At 39.1% G+C, this 17,350-nt stretch overlaps 1 protein-coding gene across 39 annotated transcripts in view; it reads left to right on the top strand.

Annotated features, from left to right (window-relative positions):
- Positions 1 to 17,350, top strand: part of PTPRD (protein tyrosine phosphatase, receptor type D) — a 468,274-nt gene that overhangs the window by 168,906 nt on the left and 282,018 nt on the right. For 33 of the 39 annotated variants that reach the window (XM_026866833.1, XM_026866866.1, XM_026866862.1 and 30 more), the window contains exons 1-2: positions 9,695 to 9,706; positions 11,138 to 11,305. In XM_026866833.1, the coding sequence (XP_026722634.1) occupies positions 11,221 to 11,305 (85 nt within the window). In that variant the 5' untranslated portion in view covers positions 9,695 to 9,706; positions 11,138 to 11,220. Of the gene's footprint in view, positions 1 to 9,694; positions 9,707 to 11,137; positions 11,306 to 17,350 lie in introns of those variants that run through there. The other 6 variants (XM_026866869.1, XM_026866870.1, XM_026866871.1 and 3 more) reach the window with 1 other exon arrangement.

Below are 17,350 nucleotides of genomic sequence, written 5' to 3'. Positions count from 1 at the left end.
ATATTTCTAGATTTTTTTTAGTATCTGCAGTAGCCAGTATGCTTCAACCACACCTGATCCTAAAGGCAAGGCCCAACCTGAATGCTTCACAATTTCCATGACAAAAAGACACAGAAGAGGCAACATCTTTCTGAAACACAGGTGGCTCTTTAGATACGAGCAGTGTTGGCAAGCGTATGTCGTGTGTATAGTAGTAAAGCTGTAGGATCAGTATCACTGCTACGTCATCCAAATACCTAGCTCTGTGAGGGAGTAAGCCACTGTCTCTTGATGGTAACTGGTCCCAGAATTCAGCTGTTCATCATGCAGTCTATCTGTTTGCCTTAGATGTTGTACTTTCCTGTAGGACTCCTTGAAAGCTGCTTTTGAAACCCCTTTTCCCGGAAGTGTCTGATGAGTATGTGGTATATGGCCCAATGGCTTTATAAACTTTTTCTATGTGGCTCACATGCTCATAGGTTTAGCTTATCCTAAAAGGTGGTAGCCACACAGCTCCAGTGTTGTTCAAATAATGCAAAAGACAACAAAAGAAGACTCTTAACAAACTGTCTGTGGCAAACAGCCTAGTACAGGTGATTTGCTCTTTCATTTTTTTGAGACAAAAGACAAAGGCAAAAATAAGTCAGTAAATATTGTTGCATTAAAATAGTCATTATATTTGTCCTTAAACCAGACTTTGGAGGCAAACAATTCATAGAATCATAGAACTGTAGAATCATTTATGTTGGAAAAGACCTTCAAGATCATTGAGTCCAACCATAAGCCTAGGACTGCCAAGTCCACCACTAAAGGATGTCCCTAAGTGCTGCATCTAAACATCTTTTAAATACTTTCAGGGATGGTGGCTCAACTACTTCCCTGGTGGCCTGTTCCAATGCTTAACAACCATTTCAGTGAAGATGTTTTTCATAATACCCAATCTAAATCTCCCTTAGCACAACTTGAGGCCCTTTTCTCTTTTCCTGTCACTTGTTACTTGGGAGGAGAGACTGACACCCACTTTGCTATAGCCTCCTTCCAGGTAGCTGTAGAGAGCAATAAGGTCTCCCCTCAGCCTCCTTTCCTCCATACTAAACAATTCCAGTTCATGCAGCTGTCCCTCACAGACTTGTTCTCGAGATGATTCACCAGCTTTGTTGCTCTTCTTTGGACATGCTCCAGCACCTCAATGTATTTTTTGCAGTGAGGGTCCCAAAGTTGAACACAGTATTGAGGCTGCAGCCTCACCAGGACTGAGCAGAGGCTTGTTGAGACAAGTAAGATTTGCTATTTTCTAGGCTGGTGTTTACCTTTTCTAAATGCAGAAAAAAAGATAATCTACAAACCTTTTTGTGGATTTCACTGTTTCTCTTCTCTAATTGGTGAAAGAGTATAATAACACAGATTAGAGATTAGTTGAGATACTTTTTTAGATTCTTTTCTTTAGCTGCTATTTTTTTTTTTCCTTCCTTCCTTCCTTCCTGTCTTCCTCTTTTTTTTTTTTTTTTTTTTTTTTTTTTTTATTTTTAAAGAGTCAGAATAGAGTTTGGTTTCTCAGATGTGCAAAGTTGGAGCTGGACTATTTCAGGGTAACTGTAGCTAAGTAATTTACAGGATTCTTAGGTGACAGGAGTCAAGACTGGATGTTTGGCAGAGACTGCATTTTTCAGGCAAGAAGTCAGTCTTAATAGAAGATGTTTCATTTGTGCACTTGTTACAGAGGCTCTCAAATAAACAGCCACCAAAATTTAAAAATTTATTAACACAATTAACTCACCCTCTACAACCATTCAACAGCAGGTTCAAATACCTGTGAGAGGACAACAGAACAACTTCTTATAGTTTAATGACACCCAGAACACTCTGTCACAGAACAAAACAACACCACTTCCTGGGATTTAACAGCAACCCAAAATGCTCTATCATTAACCTAACAAATGAGGACTGTCAACCTCAAGGAAATTCTCAGGGCAACGTCCCAACCCAAGTAACCTCAAAGAGTTTCCTTGGGCAGTGTCCCAACCCGAGGGGAGAGTCCTCAATCTCAGTGTGATGCTCCAGGGGACAAGCTTAAAATGGGTGCTCCGAGGGACACCATTATACCCAGCCAAATCTGATATATGATCAGTAGCCGTTCCCGTTAGCCAAAAGCCCCAACTGCCTTAAAGCCCTGAGAACAAGGACAATCAATAGCTGTTACACTTCAGCAGCCAAGAAGCCCTCTTTTCATTGGGTGGGTGCGTCCGCCACACCACTTAACCTGTTATCCGTGGATCTGTAACAGTGTTTAAATTCTTAGTATAGATTCTCAACAATGTATTGCTTTAATATGCATTGACAGATAACATTGTATGTTTTCCTCCTCCAGGAAGACTACTTTCATCTCAGCAATTCAGCCATTACCAGCACAATATTTTTTCTGTATTCATTATTTGGGAGGCATGGAGTTAAGAATGCAGAATGCTTTAGTGAATTGTTCTTGCACTGTGAATAAGAAAAATTCTTATAATCTGCAGAAGTCGCTAAGATGGTGGAAGTTTGTAAGCACTGAGAAATGTGACAACTTAGAAATTGGTATTTTAGTTCATGATAGAATGTGAGTGAAGCTGTCTAAAGAACAGACTAGGCAGGGTTTTCTGTGTATGGTTTAAAATTACACATGAACACCAGTATTTCTGTAAATTAAAAAAGGTGAATTCTTTAACAACTTTCTACATGAGAAAAACAACCCTGTGATATGATTTTTAATGTATTTTACTGTAATTGAATTAATTTATTCACTAAACTGATGTCATTTATCTATTTCCTTTATTTATTTGATTATTGAAAATCTATTTTCTGTTTTGCATGGTAACAAGAATCTTTGCTGAAGTCCTAAACAAAATTACAATGTAGAATCAGATTGAATATATTAAGTTGTTTAATATAAGCAAAATTTCACCTATCACTGCAACTCAGTGGTGCTTTTATAGTGATATAGTTCAAAGACTTGCCTGAGATCAGAAACCCGCGGTGGGTGCTCGCTCATGTTGGAATAACTGTAATAGAGAAATTCAGGAATGATGAAGGAGCATTAAGGTGTATTGTTATCCAGGGACTGATAAGACTAAGTTTTGGAACACAACACATCTATCTTATAAATTTCCTTAATCATGTGTTTGCATTTTGGCTTTTTTAAGAATAATACCAGAACAAAGCATGGAACTCCTCCAGCAGGTCAAATCTGAAAGCTTTTATGATCTTTAATCAATAAAAGAGCAAGCTATATGTAGAACTTCTGATAGTTTCCATTGCTTTGGAAAATACATTTAATTCCATTTAAAAGATATTGTTCTACCCAGAGGTATTTCTGAATTGATTTTGGTTAAACAGCTTATGTGCATTAATTTTATGCATTTTCTCCCATTCTTTCTACTAATGATTCAGCTGTCAGTCAGGTTTTTGTAGCCAAGATTTGTCTCTGAAATCTGTTTATTTTCTTCTTTAAGGAGGGATCTTGGTTTATATGCAAAGATGTGAAGTATAGGCACTTATTCCTTGACTTGGTTGTAGTAATGTTTCAATTTTAATTTTTTATTTTATCTTTTCACTTGTATATGTATGGTATTAGACATCTGTGGCTAGGGAATGGATGTAATTTAAGATTGTGGGTGTGATGAATGAAGTGTAGAAACAGAATGTCAACACAGACTTCGGTTTCAATCTTTGCCTACTACTTGTTCCTAGAGAAATGCTGTTTTTAAAAAAATGTAAACTGTATCCAGTTGTTTTCCCATAAGTCCTTGTGGCAGAGCAGCAGTGGCTGTGAACTAAAATCCTAGCTCTGAACAACTCAAACTTTAGAAAAGTTGAAGTACGAAATCAGTTTGTGAAGGTACACAAATTCACTGTCATTATCCTCACATTCCTATATTCCAAAATTTTATAAGCTACTAAGGTACTGGGTTTTTCGATGTGACTCCATACCTCTGCTATGACTTCTTTTTTGTCTGTGTTCATGTCTCTTCTTAGAGCTCTACCCTGCTATGCTAAATGTCTGGGTTGGGTTATCAAGCATTTACATGCACATGCAGCATGGAAAAGCAAGCAGCAAAATAAAATCAGTATTTACTTTTTTTTTTTCTTTTTGGATTTAAAATTTGGCTCCAGGTAAGCATTTTCTATAACTTTAACTGCCTTGGAGCATGTACAGTCTCCTCCTGAGTACTGTGTTAACACCTAAAAGAATATTTTCGGTACTAAATAGACTGAAGGCAAGTAGTTCAGTGTTCAGTCATTCATTCACCCAGTTGATCCTTTTGAGGATAATTAGTACATATGCCTGTGCCCAGATGCTATCATCTGTCCCATCTGTGGAAAATTGTTTTGTGTCTTCATTGAACAGTGTGGGGCTGGACATCTCCACGTTTACTGATCTTATTGATAGATAACACTAATGAGGAGAAATCTGTCTCTTACTTACATATGTGCTAATGCCATCATTTGGTTTTTACTGTTGTATTAGCAATTTGTTTATCTGGGGAAAGGTACCAAAATAGCTGTTGTGGCAGATAATATTCATAGGTATTTTTTTCAGAGATGTTGTAAGAGTCCTTTTTTATTATTTAATACTGCAGTTACGTAGTACTTATCCTAAAATGAAACCAGCTTTCATTAAAGCTTCACAAAGAGGTTTTTTTTTAATAACTGTTCATCTCTCTGTATTCTACCAAGGAGAAGCACCATCTTTCTGCACTGGTATAGTGTGAATGTAGTAACAGGGGCTGCTAAGAGAGTAACTCACTCCAAATTCATTCTGCGAGACAAATGTTGTCCCTCTGGGGAGAGGCTAGTATAACCTGGTGTTGCAAATGCTGTTTGTGTTTTCACTCTCTCTGCTACCACACTCCGGATATAGCAAGGAGTTTGTCAGGAGGAAAAAGAAAAGAGAAGAGACTACTTCATTTAAGAATTAATACTGCTTTAGATGATAATTTTATTTGGAATGAATGTAGCTTGATTTGATAGTTAATGCTTGTTTGATAATTGCATTTAGTTCTTGTAAAGAATTGCATCGCCATGTTAGTTTTCACAAATAAGCCAAGTATACATCTTGATACCAGATGATTATCAGTCTCAAGGTTGCTACAGTTGTCAGTAAGAGGGTCACTGGCTGAAAGTATGTTTTTTTTGTTGATAAAGCTGAGGTAGACTTGTGTGGAGAACCTTGATAGCACATTGTTGTCTACTAACTTGGTTCTTTCTAGTGTTATCAGCCTTCACAAACAGTATCTTCAATTCACTTGAAAGAAAAATGACCCACTATCCATCTTTATTCAAGTGCTTCTGTTTACTTGACCTACTATACTAGAATTTAGCTATGGAGGCATAAGCAGGTCAAGAGAGAACAACAGGCAAAGGATCTCCTGGAAACCTTAGTGTTTTGATGATGCTAGCTAAAGCCATGACACTTAGAAGTGGCAAATAAAGGAAGTACTGAGGATGTTGGCTTTTTATGGTCTGAGTGATAGTCAGCTTCAAGGCAGAGACAGTGTAGTGCTTGTATGTGCTTGTACATGCATTTAGAGTGAGAGAACAGAATGGGGTTTTTAATTAAAAAAAAAAAAAAAGCTCCTTTTTCCTCTCAACATTTTCTTCAACACATTTTGTGATCAATCCCTTCATATGGAGACAGCTTGTAGAGGATAAATGCATATTCACATCTCAGGATCATGAGATTTTTCAAATTCCCTTTTTTCCCCAAGCAGGTAACAATGTTTGTAGTCCCTTAGATTACTGTATTTAATGGTTTGGTGGGAGCGTTTGGAATCTCTGAAAATAGTCTTCAGCACCCTGTTAAAAAGCAGTTGTGTAAAACAAGCGCCTTTGTGGTAAATTTTTTTTTCCCCTCCTCTGCTCCCCTTATTATTGGTGGTGTTTCCTCTCCACTTCCTTCCCTGCTAAAGGGAACAGTTTATGGTGTGGACACAAATCTTTGTATCCATCACATTTCTGCCATTCACCTTCACATGCCAGCCAGTATGTTTGTGCATCAATAAAAGGATAAATTTTGTCCACAACTGAGTTGTCTTTAGAGATAGCTCAGGGCTCCCTTGTAGCTCATGCAGTATAGAAGAAGCAAATTCAAAATTGCCTCTTCCTTGAAAGTACATTTCATGCATCTCCATCTTTATGGTAGCAGTGGAATCTTTATGTAGCAGTTGGCTCTGATACGCTTGCACAGACACAGATTGAGTCTGACAGGACTGATGTCTCATGGACTTTGCTGTCATTTGAAATGCTGGCATGAAGATGGTAGTGATGAGAGGGGGGAGCTGGTGCCTTCAGCACTTTGCCTATGAAGATTTCTTAGGTTTGTATTTTTTGATGGCAGTAGCTGATTCAAAAGATAGTTTCACAAAAGAGATTCCTACCAGCAATAGCTTTGTAACACCTCCTCATGTCTTTTCTTCCTTATGTAGATTTTTTGAGCATCACACTGTGCTGTAAAAGGGACTCTTTATACCACTAAAAATCTGTAAAATCTAATGGAATGGTAATTAATATGACTTTTTCTCCACTCTTGGTTTTTATCTTTACTGCATGGAAACCCCTCACATGGTAATCATAGAATCACAGAATCATTCAGGTTGGAAAAGACCCTTGGGATCATCGAGTCCAACCATCAGCCCTACTCTACAAAGTTCTCCCCTACACCATATCCCCCAACAGCTCATCTAAACGACCCTTAAATACATCCAGGGATGGTGACTCCACCACCTCCCTGGGCAGCCTATTCCACTGTCTGACCACTCTTTCTGTGAGATTTTTTTTCCTAATGTCCAGTGTAAACCTCCCCTGTTTCGGTTTAAAGCCATTCCCTCTTGTTCTGTCACTAATCACCTGTGAGAAGAGACCAGCACCAACCTCTCTACAGTGTCCTTTCAGGTAGCAGTAGAGAGTGATGAGGTCTCCCCTCAGACTTCTCCTCCTCAAACTGAACAGTCCCAGCTCCTTCAATCGCTCCTCACAGGATTTGTTCTCCAGGCCCTTCACCAGAATTGTTGCCCTACTCTGCACTCGCTCCAGCACCTCGAGATCTCTCTCATATTGAGGTGCCCAAAACTGGACACAACACTCCAGGTGTGGCCTCACCAGTGCAGAGCACAGGGGGACTGTCACCTCCCTGCTTCTGCTGGTCACACTATTTCTGATACTAGCCAGGATGCCGTTGGCTTTCTTGGCCACCCGGGCACACTGCTGGCTCATGTTCAGGTGCTTGTCAGTGAGAACCCCCAGATCCTTCTCTCCCAGACAGCTCCAGCCACACCTGCCCCAGCCTGTAGCCATGCAGGGGGTTGTTGTGGCCCAAGTGCAGGACCTGGCACTTGGCCTTGTTGAAGCCCATCCCGTTGATGTTGGCCCATTGATCCAATCTATCCAAGTCTCTCTGTAGAGCCTCCCTGTCCTCATACAGATCGACACTCCCGCTTAACTTGTCATCTGTGTCTGCGAGCTCACTGATGATACACTCTATGTCCTTACCAAGATCATCAATAAAGATGTTGAACAGAAATGGTCCCAACACTGAGCCCTGAGGAACACCACTTGTGACCGGCCGCCAGCTGGATTTATCTCCACTGACCACCACTCCCTGGCACCGTCCATCCAGCCAGTGCTTGACCCAGCAGACCGTTCGCTCATCCAGGCCATGGGCAGCCAGTTTTACTATGAGAATCCTGTGTTAACTGTGTTAAACGCTTTTCAAAAATCCATGTAGACTATATCCACAGCTTTTCCCTCGTCCAGTCATTGGGTCATCTTGTCATAGAAGGAGATCAGGTTTGTCAGGCAGGACCTGCCTTTCATAAACCCATGCTGACTAGACCAGAACCCCTGGTTGTCCATTACAGGACTTTTCATGGCACTCAAGATGACCTGCTCCATGACCCTCCCTGGCACCGAGGTCAGACTGACAGGTCTATAGTTTTCTGGATCCTCTTTCCTGCCTCTCTTGTAGATGGGTGTCACATTTGCCACCCTCCAGTCCAGTGGGACCTCCCCAGTCAGCCATGACTTCAGGTAAATCATGGACAGCGTCTTGGCAAGCACATCTGCCAACTCTTTCAGCACCCTTGGATGTAACCCATCTGGTCCCACAGACTTGTGTGCATCCAAGGGTTGCAGCAGGTCTCTGACCATTTCCTCATTCTGCTTCCCCTCCCCATCTCCCAGCTCATGAGGCTGGGTGTCCAGGGAACAGCCAGTTCCACTGCTGAAGACTGAGGCAAAGTAGGCGTTGAGCACCTCAGCCTTTTCCTCATCCTTAGTTACCATGTTTCCCTCTGCATCCAGTAAATGAGGGAGATTTTCCCTAATCGTCCTTTTGCTGTTAATGAATTTTTAGAAACATTTTTTATTATCCTTAACAGCTGTAGCCAAGTTGAGCTCGAGCTCTCCTAATGATCTCCCTTCATTGCTTTACAGTCTTCATGAGAGACCTGCCCCCTCTTCCAAAGGTCATAGATTCTCCTTTTGTTCTTGAGATCCAGCCAAAGGTCCCTGTTTAGCCAGGCCGGTCTCCTTCCCCAACTGCTTGTTTCCTGGATTACGGGAACAGCCTGATCCTGTGCCTTTAAGACTTCTCTCCTGAATTATGTACAGCCTGCCTGGACTCCCATTCCCTTCAGGGCAGCCTCCCAAGGAATTTTGTCAGTCTTTTGAACAGGTCAAAGTTTGCCCTTTGGAAGTCTAAGGCAGCCTTTTTATTAACCCCTCTCCTTGTTTCTCCAAGGATCAAAAATTCAATCGTCTCATGATCACTGCACCCTAGACAGCCTTCAACCTTTACATCCCCCACAAGCTCTTCCCTGTTCACAGAAGCAGGTCCAGGAGCCACCTTCCCTGGTCGGCTCACTCACCAGCTGTGTGAGGAACTTATCCTCCACACATTCCAGGACCCTCCTGGATTGTTCCCTCTCTGCTGTGTTGTGATCCCAGGAGATACCCAGGAGGTTAATGTCCCCCACAAGAACAACAGCAAGTGACCATGAGATTTCTCCCAAGTGTTTATAGAAAGCTTCATCCACCTCACTGCTTTGGTTGGGAGGTCTATAGCAGACTCCCACAGCAAGATCTGCTTTATTGGCCCTTAACCTAATCCAAACAGTCTCAACCCCGTTATCACTAGACTTGATTTCTGAGCTCTCATAGTGTTCTCTAGCATACAGGGACACTCCACCACCTCTCCTTCCCTATCTGTTCCTCCTGATGAGCTTGTAGCCATTGATTGCAGCACTCCAGTTGTGTGAGGCATCCCACAACGTTTCTGTGATAGCTACTATGTCATAGCTCTCGTGCTGCATCATGGCTTCAAGCTCCCTCTGTTTGTTGCTCATACTATGGGCATTGTTATGGATGCACTTGATGAACTAATGAATCTGACACTTTTTTGTGAATGTGGGCCCCATTACCTACCAGATCCTTCCCAGGTGCTTTCATGATTTCTAAACATCTATCCTTTCTGTCAAATGAAGAGGCAGAGGGAGAGCCCTCACCAGTCTACCATCCTTCAAGCCTTGACATGCTTCCCTTGAGTTTATTTCTAACAGGCCCAGTTATCTCCCCCTTCCCCATCATATCTAGTTTAAAGCCCTGTCAGTAAGCCCTGCTAACTCCTGCCCCAGAATCCTTTTCCCCCTCTGGGACAGCTGCATCCCACCTGTCTCATTTGTCACCAGCAGACCAGGTGCCTTATAAACCTCGCCATGATCAAAGAACCCAAAATTCTGATGGTGGCACCAGTCTGAGCCACATGTTAATCAGATGTGTTTGCCACCCTCTTTCAGTGGTTTTCCTTTCCACTTGAGGGGGTGATGAAAACACCACCTGAGCTCCCCAGCCTTCAGTTCGCCACCCCAGTGCCTTTCAGTCCTTTTTGAGTGACTTTAAACTTCTCTCCCACCTCATCATTACCTGCCTGGATAACCAACACAGGGTAGTAATCAGAGTGCTGCAACAGAGCACTGACCCTCCTTTTGATGTCTTTAACCCAAGCCCCAGGATTGCAGCAGACCTCCCTATGGTATGGGTCTGTTCAACATATGGGCCGCTCCGTGCCCTTCAGAACAGTCACCCACTGCAATTACCCTCCTTTCCTTCTTACTTGAAGAAGTCTCAAGTAGCGGGGCTGAGGGACCAGCTGTGGGTGACTCCCTGGATGGATCCTTATTTCCATCTTCATTTGGCTGGCTGTCTAGTTCCAAAGCCTCATACCTGTTGTATAATGACAACTGGAAGAAGATAGTATCGAACTTGCCAAAGTTTATATGTTATATCAAAAAGTAAAACTACATTTCATTGTTATTTTAGTGACAACATTAGGCTACTTGGAGATATCTCTATTAATTCTAGTGAGAGGGAAAAATATTTTTATATTCCTTAATTTCTGTTATTGCTTAGTAGTGGTAAATTTGAGCATGAAACAGACACTTTTAAGTCAGGTACTTTAGCTACAGTGCTCCCAGTGTATCATATTCAATTATACATCATAATAAATGAGATACTGAATTGGAATCTCAGCCCTTTATTGAATGTTGGATTTCTCTTTCCTGTTAGGCATAACAGGAAAAATCACAACAGGAAAGTCACAACAGGAATTTTAACCTTTGAGAGTTGTTGAACTACACAATAGGCTAGCATTTGATGTCTAGCTTTAAGAACACCTCATGAAGCAGATTTTGCTGTGCTATTCTTACCAGATGTCAGAACATCAGCTGCTTGGAAGTGGACTTTTTATTCTGGATATTGAATCCACTTTGATTCCCTTTTTGCAATATGAGTATTCCAGTGATGTATTATACTTCATTAACAATGACAGTTACTGTGATTCAGAAGGTTGCTGTTGAATACAACAAAAGATCCAGGGTGTGACATATGCTTGATTAGGGTAGAATAGATGCACTGAGAAATGTGTTGCCACAGTGCTAGCATACACCATACCTTGAATCTTCTGGTATATGCCAGTAGTCTGAAATGAATCATAACTTCCTTTTTTTTCTTCCTTACCCTTTTGTCTTTTAAAATTGTTTTGCCTGAAATTGTGAATGCTAAGAAAAAAACAAAATCTGTTCCCTACTTTGCTAACTGTATTTTTATCTTGTTCTTATCTGTTGCACAGGCTCTGAAAATACTTCATCTGAAATTGCAGACTGGACAGACTCGCAGTGGCTTCTAAGTCATTGAGAACAAGGCTGCCAAAGCATGCTGGTGCCAAGCTGTCGGATGATGCACGTAGTCAGGCCAGTGGTGGTGCTCCTGTGCTTACTACTCTATGCTGATGCTGAAAGTAAGCTTATTATTCATTTGTGCTTAGGTCTTGGCCATGGGAACAGTTTTGTTTTCAGCTGGTTGTTGCCAAGGATCTCGGAATGAGTCTCCATTTGAGTAATTAAAGCACTGCAAGGTCCTCTGTAGATCACAGCTAGTATCTGAAAAGGATTATTTATGCAACTGTGTTACTGTTTTTCTTATTAATGCCCCTTTTCTTAAGCAAATAGTGGTTCCTGCTCAGATGGTGGAGACTGTTGACATAAAGTTATGTAGTCAGAACAAATACCAGCCTTGCTTACCAGCCATTGGTTAAATCCCTTAAATATATCTGTCATACTTTGAATATTTCTTTCTTAACTTTGGTTTAAAAAAAGAAAAAAAAAAAAAAAAGACCCCACCCCCCAATTAATATCCAGTCCAATTAAAATTCCAGGCCCTTTGTAACTGCCATAACAGCTGTTCTAATGTATTATTTCCGACAGCTGTCTCAAAGTACAGTATCCAAACAAATCTAGCAGAACTGACAACTTAGTGGCTGGCCCAAATTCAGTGAGGAAAGGCACCTATGTTTACTTGTACTGAGGGGAAACTGTTGGATTTTGGTCAATTAGTTTACTTATTAATGGGAAGATAATATAATCTTCTTAATTAGGAAATCATTAGGTCTACCTTGTTTACATGTGTTCCTTCACCCAGATGTCCTGTGGCTTCTTGCAGAAGTAATGTGCAAATGAGAAAAGTAATTTGCTTTCCACCTGTTGACCTGCAGGTTTACTACACAAGCTGACTTTTAACATTCACTTGATTGAGGGATATTTTCGTATTGAATCTTCCTGACCCCATGCAGATACATCACCAATCAATAAGCTCTGTTGCAGCTCTGACTTTCAAAGACGTCTGTGTTTTTTCACACATCTGTGTAAAACAAAGAAGCAGTTGAATTAAGTAGGAACAGGCAAGAATAAAAATAGTGTCAGTAAGGTTGGGTAAATCAGTTCTCAGTAAATACTTATTATCGCTCCGTTTATCACCCGCACTCTAGGTATACTAAATTGCAACAATAAAAGAGGTATAAAAACTTTCCACTTCCATGTGTAGTAAGACATCCCTCTTTTAACTCTTGCTCGTAAATGAAAAATAAAAAGAGGACAAAACATACATGTTTGTGGCGTACTGACAGCTGAGATTCTTTGGCCTCTTTCCAGGTAGATAATGACCAGCTGGGATGATTGTGTCTAAGGTGAAGCCAAGGACACTTTAACACTTTAGCCAGCAAATAATTAAATGGGAAGTGGCCCCATATGTTGTATGTTTCTGAAGTTGTAGTATACCACCTATTTTAAAAATCAATTCTATGCTTAGCAAACACAGACTTTCAGAATCTGGTACATCTTTTCTACTTCAGGTAATGGAATGTCCAACCTCCTGTAATTGAGTAGTGAACGATTTTTTGGGTTTGGTAACCCTATCACAGTGTCTATTTACAAAAACACACTTAAACCCCAGAAACTCCATTGTTAGCTCTGTACTCATGAGAGAAAGGTATAGTTTCTGTAATCATATTATGTTAAACAGAAGGTTCCTTATTTCATCAGTACTGTCTGTGGAGAGGGAAGATACTTTTTCTGAAGATCAGCATGGAGTTTACTTCAAAACTGGTTTATATCCAAACACAGTTTTTAAGAGAGTTTTTAGATTCAGATTTCCAAAAATGCTGTATTCTACTTATGAAACTTTTTTATTTTAAATAGCATGTAACAACATAGAAGTCTTTGCTAGCTAGGGTTAGGAGGAATTCAGGAGTATCACATATAGAATAAAGGTTGTAAGATGCACAGAGATTTTCTCTTTGTGAGAGTTACTCTCAGTGAAACCAGCCTGGATAACAAGATGCAGTCTTAAAAGAAACTTAAGAAAGAATAAAAATGATGTAACATTAAATCTTATTATTAATTAATAGTGGATAAGTAGTGTTTTCAAATACAGATTCTTAATCATATTCTTTACAGGACTACTGTACTGTCTTGACTGGAGAACAAAGCAAATGTCTCTTCAACATTAATTACTTGGTTTCTTCTATTCCTTTTACACTGGTTTATCATAATGTCATATTATGTGATCATTAATAGTTTCATGTTGTTATGCTTATAGTTAATATGAGTGCTGTTAATTTAAGTTGGAAACACTCCACCCTAAATACCACTGATCATCTTTCACAAGTGCACAAATCAGCTGAGTTTTGTGCTGGAGGACCTCATATAAACTAATCCTTTATGATTTTGTATATTAATCTTTGTAATTAGCAGGTATTAACTAGGCAGAGTTACAAGAATAGAGGGTAGCGAAAAAGATACATTAGGTTATCTTCTTGGAGAGATTTATAAATGTTGCAATATCACTACTACTTAGTATTAATTGCATGTTTTAATTAGCCAATAGAAGAAAATGACGATTTAAAAACACAAATTAAAAATTTAAGATTTTTAAAAAGTTAAAAGATGAAAGATTCAACTAAGAAAAGTTGAGAAATACTGCTAGAATTTTGGAACTAAAGTATAATGGAATAGTAATGTCATGAACTTTTTTTCTTTTCAAAAAACAGAAATGCTTTAAGACAAACTAATTTGTGCTATATACTAGGTCAGAGTTTCTGATAAAACATCAGAACAGAGAATAAGTAATTATGCTAAGAAGTGATAGACTATCTCTGGTTTTACTGTTTCAGTATTTTCTTGAGGACAGAATTGAGGTGGACAATATGGCTTTCTAAGAACAGAAGTGCAGTTTCTCACCTAATAATTTAAAAATACTGTTGACTTGTTTAGAATTTTAAAAGCTCAATTTCTGTTGGTCTTTCCTGTTCTTTTGTTGTTAAAAGTTTTTGCCATGTGGATAGCAAGAACTGTGAAATGAGAAGGTGAATGAACTCTTACATATATCATGTGAATATGAAATGGTCACTTCAAATATTCAGGCTTTAATATGGCTAGCTCTTACTTTATGAGAAAAGACTCATATTTTTATGTTGCCTTTATTTGCTCCTTAATACTAACAAAAATTATCACTACAAAATTGTAAAATTGCCCACAATTTGTGTAAGTTTACATAAGCCTTTTTTACAAAGTGCGCTGTAAGTTAAAACTGATTTTTCAGCATCATGGATCCTTTTGTGCATTCGTTTTCTTCTAATGAATTATAGAAAGAACTAGATCTGGAAGGATAGAAAAAAAATGTCATGCCATATTTTGCTCATTTGCACTTAATTGGTTTTAGTTTCAACTAAAAGACTGTGATACACCTAACACAAACCAAAGAGGCTTGTGATAGCTACATGTCAATGCAGTTTCTCCTGTGTTCTAGTCAAATCTGATGATTTCATTCCCTTTCCAGTATAGTTCTGAAAACTATACAGCACATTCCTGTCTCTTAACCTGTGACATAAAAGAAAGAGGCTACATTTGTCAAATGATTAATATGCGCAGGATTTTAGGTTGCATAAATATTTATATATGTATATACAAATGGTATACATTATATAGTATGAATTAAATTGTGTGCCATATATGTGTTTATATGCCTCCACATAATATTGCATTAATACTGCAAGTTGTAAATTAATGTTTTTCTGTTTTACCAGTCTAAAAGAGGAGCTCTTAGGGAGTCCCAGTAACATTTTACTCTTACACACTCTACTTTGAAAGATCTGCTGAATTTCCACATATTTATTTTATGGGCTGACGGAGTGCGCTGGATCAGTGAGCCTTCTGTGTGCAGATGCACAGAAAGTTGCACTTTCTTCTTGTATGATTAGGTCTCCTCCTGGGTTGTCTGAGGACTTGAAGAAAAGTTCTTCCAGTGCTAGAGTTGATCTACCATCCAGTCTTGCAAGAACTGCTCCTGTTTGTATAGTTCTTTGTAAAAGAGTCCCAGACCCAACTGTTGTCCAGGGATCTTGAACTTCACAAACTGTTGGAGGGAGTATGTTAATGCCCTTTAGTGGTGAGAGGAACAAAGGATGAGACAAAGGGGACAATTTTTTTTTCTTTTTTTTCTCTGTCATCATGGAAAGGCCACATCTTCCTTTTTTTTTTTTTTTAATCATTAGTCTGTTGCTAGCACTAAGGTACTACAGAAAAGATATATCCTGATATTGCATTGTATTTTTTCCAGACTAATTGCAAATGGATAAGGAACTCATACTCTTCTCATCTCACTGTGAAATCACTATGATTGGGATCTAAGTAGCCGGCCCACTTCATGCTTTTGAAGAGATTCCCAGTGGTTGACATTAGTTCTAGCTTCCTGTTTAGATACTACGCTCACAGCTGAAGGAGGGAATGAGACATCTTTGTTTCTCTCCATCACTGCGAAAGACACCAGACTCTGAAATGTGTTGGCATGGGCTGATAAACTCCCATGTGGCCACCTCTCAAAGGGAGACAAGATGGAAATGCCATAAAAACCTTCCCTGGTACACTGGATGAGTGTACCATGCCCCTTATGTCTGTGACCAAGAACTGGTTCTTACTGTTGATCCAGAAACTAGTTATACTTGCCAGAGCAAAGTAAGCAAAATTCAAAGGTGGCAAAATTACCTTTGCTCTTTTACCTTTCATTGTTTGTAAAATGAAGTGTTAACTTGTAAGTATAAGAAGTGAAAAATTTCAAGGAATATGACTTTTTTTAGTTGTCTTCATTTATGTTTGGTATTTGTAGCTTCTCTGCACACTGTGAGAAGATATTACAGAATTTGCTGAAGAAAGAAAGTGCTTATTTAGCCTCTTGTTTGTAGAAAGTCTGGTAGTTCACACTGGCTGCTTTGTTCTGAATGGTGTAGATGTCAACTGTGTTAAGGCAATACTTCTCTACATCTACTGAGAAATTACTAATATCACATTGTTTGTCATAAGAAAATTACTGGGTTTTTTCATGTTTACTAAGTGAACTGGCAGAGTAGCAACTACATAGAAGCTTTCTGCAAGTTCATCTGCTTGATAACAAGAAGCATATATGTTTCAGACACTCCTTATGAAACCGTTTTCTTACACTGTTACCTCTTTGTGACCTCTGTAATGACGAGGTGCCAAGTTAATCATTGAGCTCAAAGAAATATATAAAATATAAAATGGTGTTAAAATTATTTTTTTTTCTAGTATCCTCAGTTTTGAAATACAAGAGTTAGATTTGTATTATAGAATCAAATAATTTTGTTCAGATATACTGCATCCTGCTTTTTAGTAATTAAATTTATTTTCACAGCACATATCCTGCTTGCTCTCCACCCCAACAAAGGCCTGGTCACTAGCACTTCCAAATTCTTTGCTGCATTCCAGTCATTTTCTCTGTTTAATTCTTTTCCTTCATTCTTGGTTGCATAGCTTCTGCTCTGACATTTTTCTTTTGCTGCTTTTTTGAGATCCTGTTTTAGAAGAGAAGCTCCAATTCCTTCTTCAATCAGTAGAAGTGGTTGCAGCTGACTGTAAAAAGGCAATCAGAAATACTAACCATAAACAATACATTTATTGTATATTGCCTCCATTCCCAATTGTTTAAAATGTGAATAATGCATAGTTTGCTCTCTGTCTCCTGATGCATAAGTGTTAGTTAACATCGTGCTGTGTAAAAGAAAAATCTTGATTATCATCTCTAGACCAGGATCAGGAAGGGCTAAAACTTAGTACTGACAGGACAGTGGTTACTTTTAACAAATTTTGAGGTGATTGAGACAATTTTTTGTTAAATAGAATCTAAAGATAGTAGTTTAGTGTTGGTGAAATCAAACATAAGATGGCTAATTTATTTTTCTTCCCCCCCCTTGTTCTGTTTGTTTCCTTCATTTTGTTTTTTAAAGCACACCTGTATTTTTCCCTGCTAATACTGTTCTTCCCTTTTAATTTTTTTTATGTTCTTTGACAAGCTGAAAACACCTTCATGCAGTCCACATTGAATTTTTTTGTTTCTAAGCACTTGTCTATAACATTAAGCTAACATAAATAGAACTTCCTGTCACTACCTCACAGAACGTAATTATCTTATAGTAACTCTTGCAACTAGACATACA

Source organism: Athene cunicularia, assembly GCF_003259725.1.
Source record: "Athene cunicularia isolate RWA chromosome Z unlocalized genomic scaffold, athCun1 chrZ_part4, whole genome shotgun sequence".
In the NCBI taxonomy this organism is placed as follows: domain Eukaryota; kingdom Metazoa; phylum Chordata; class Aves; order Strigiformes; family Strigidae; genus Athene; species Athene cunicularia.
Note: the sequence above shows the minus strand (reverse complement) of the source record. Positions and strands in the feature narration are given on the sequence as shown.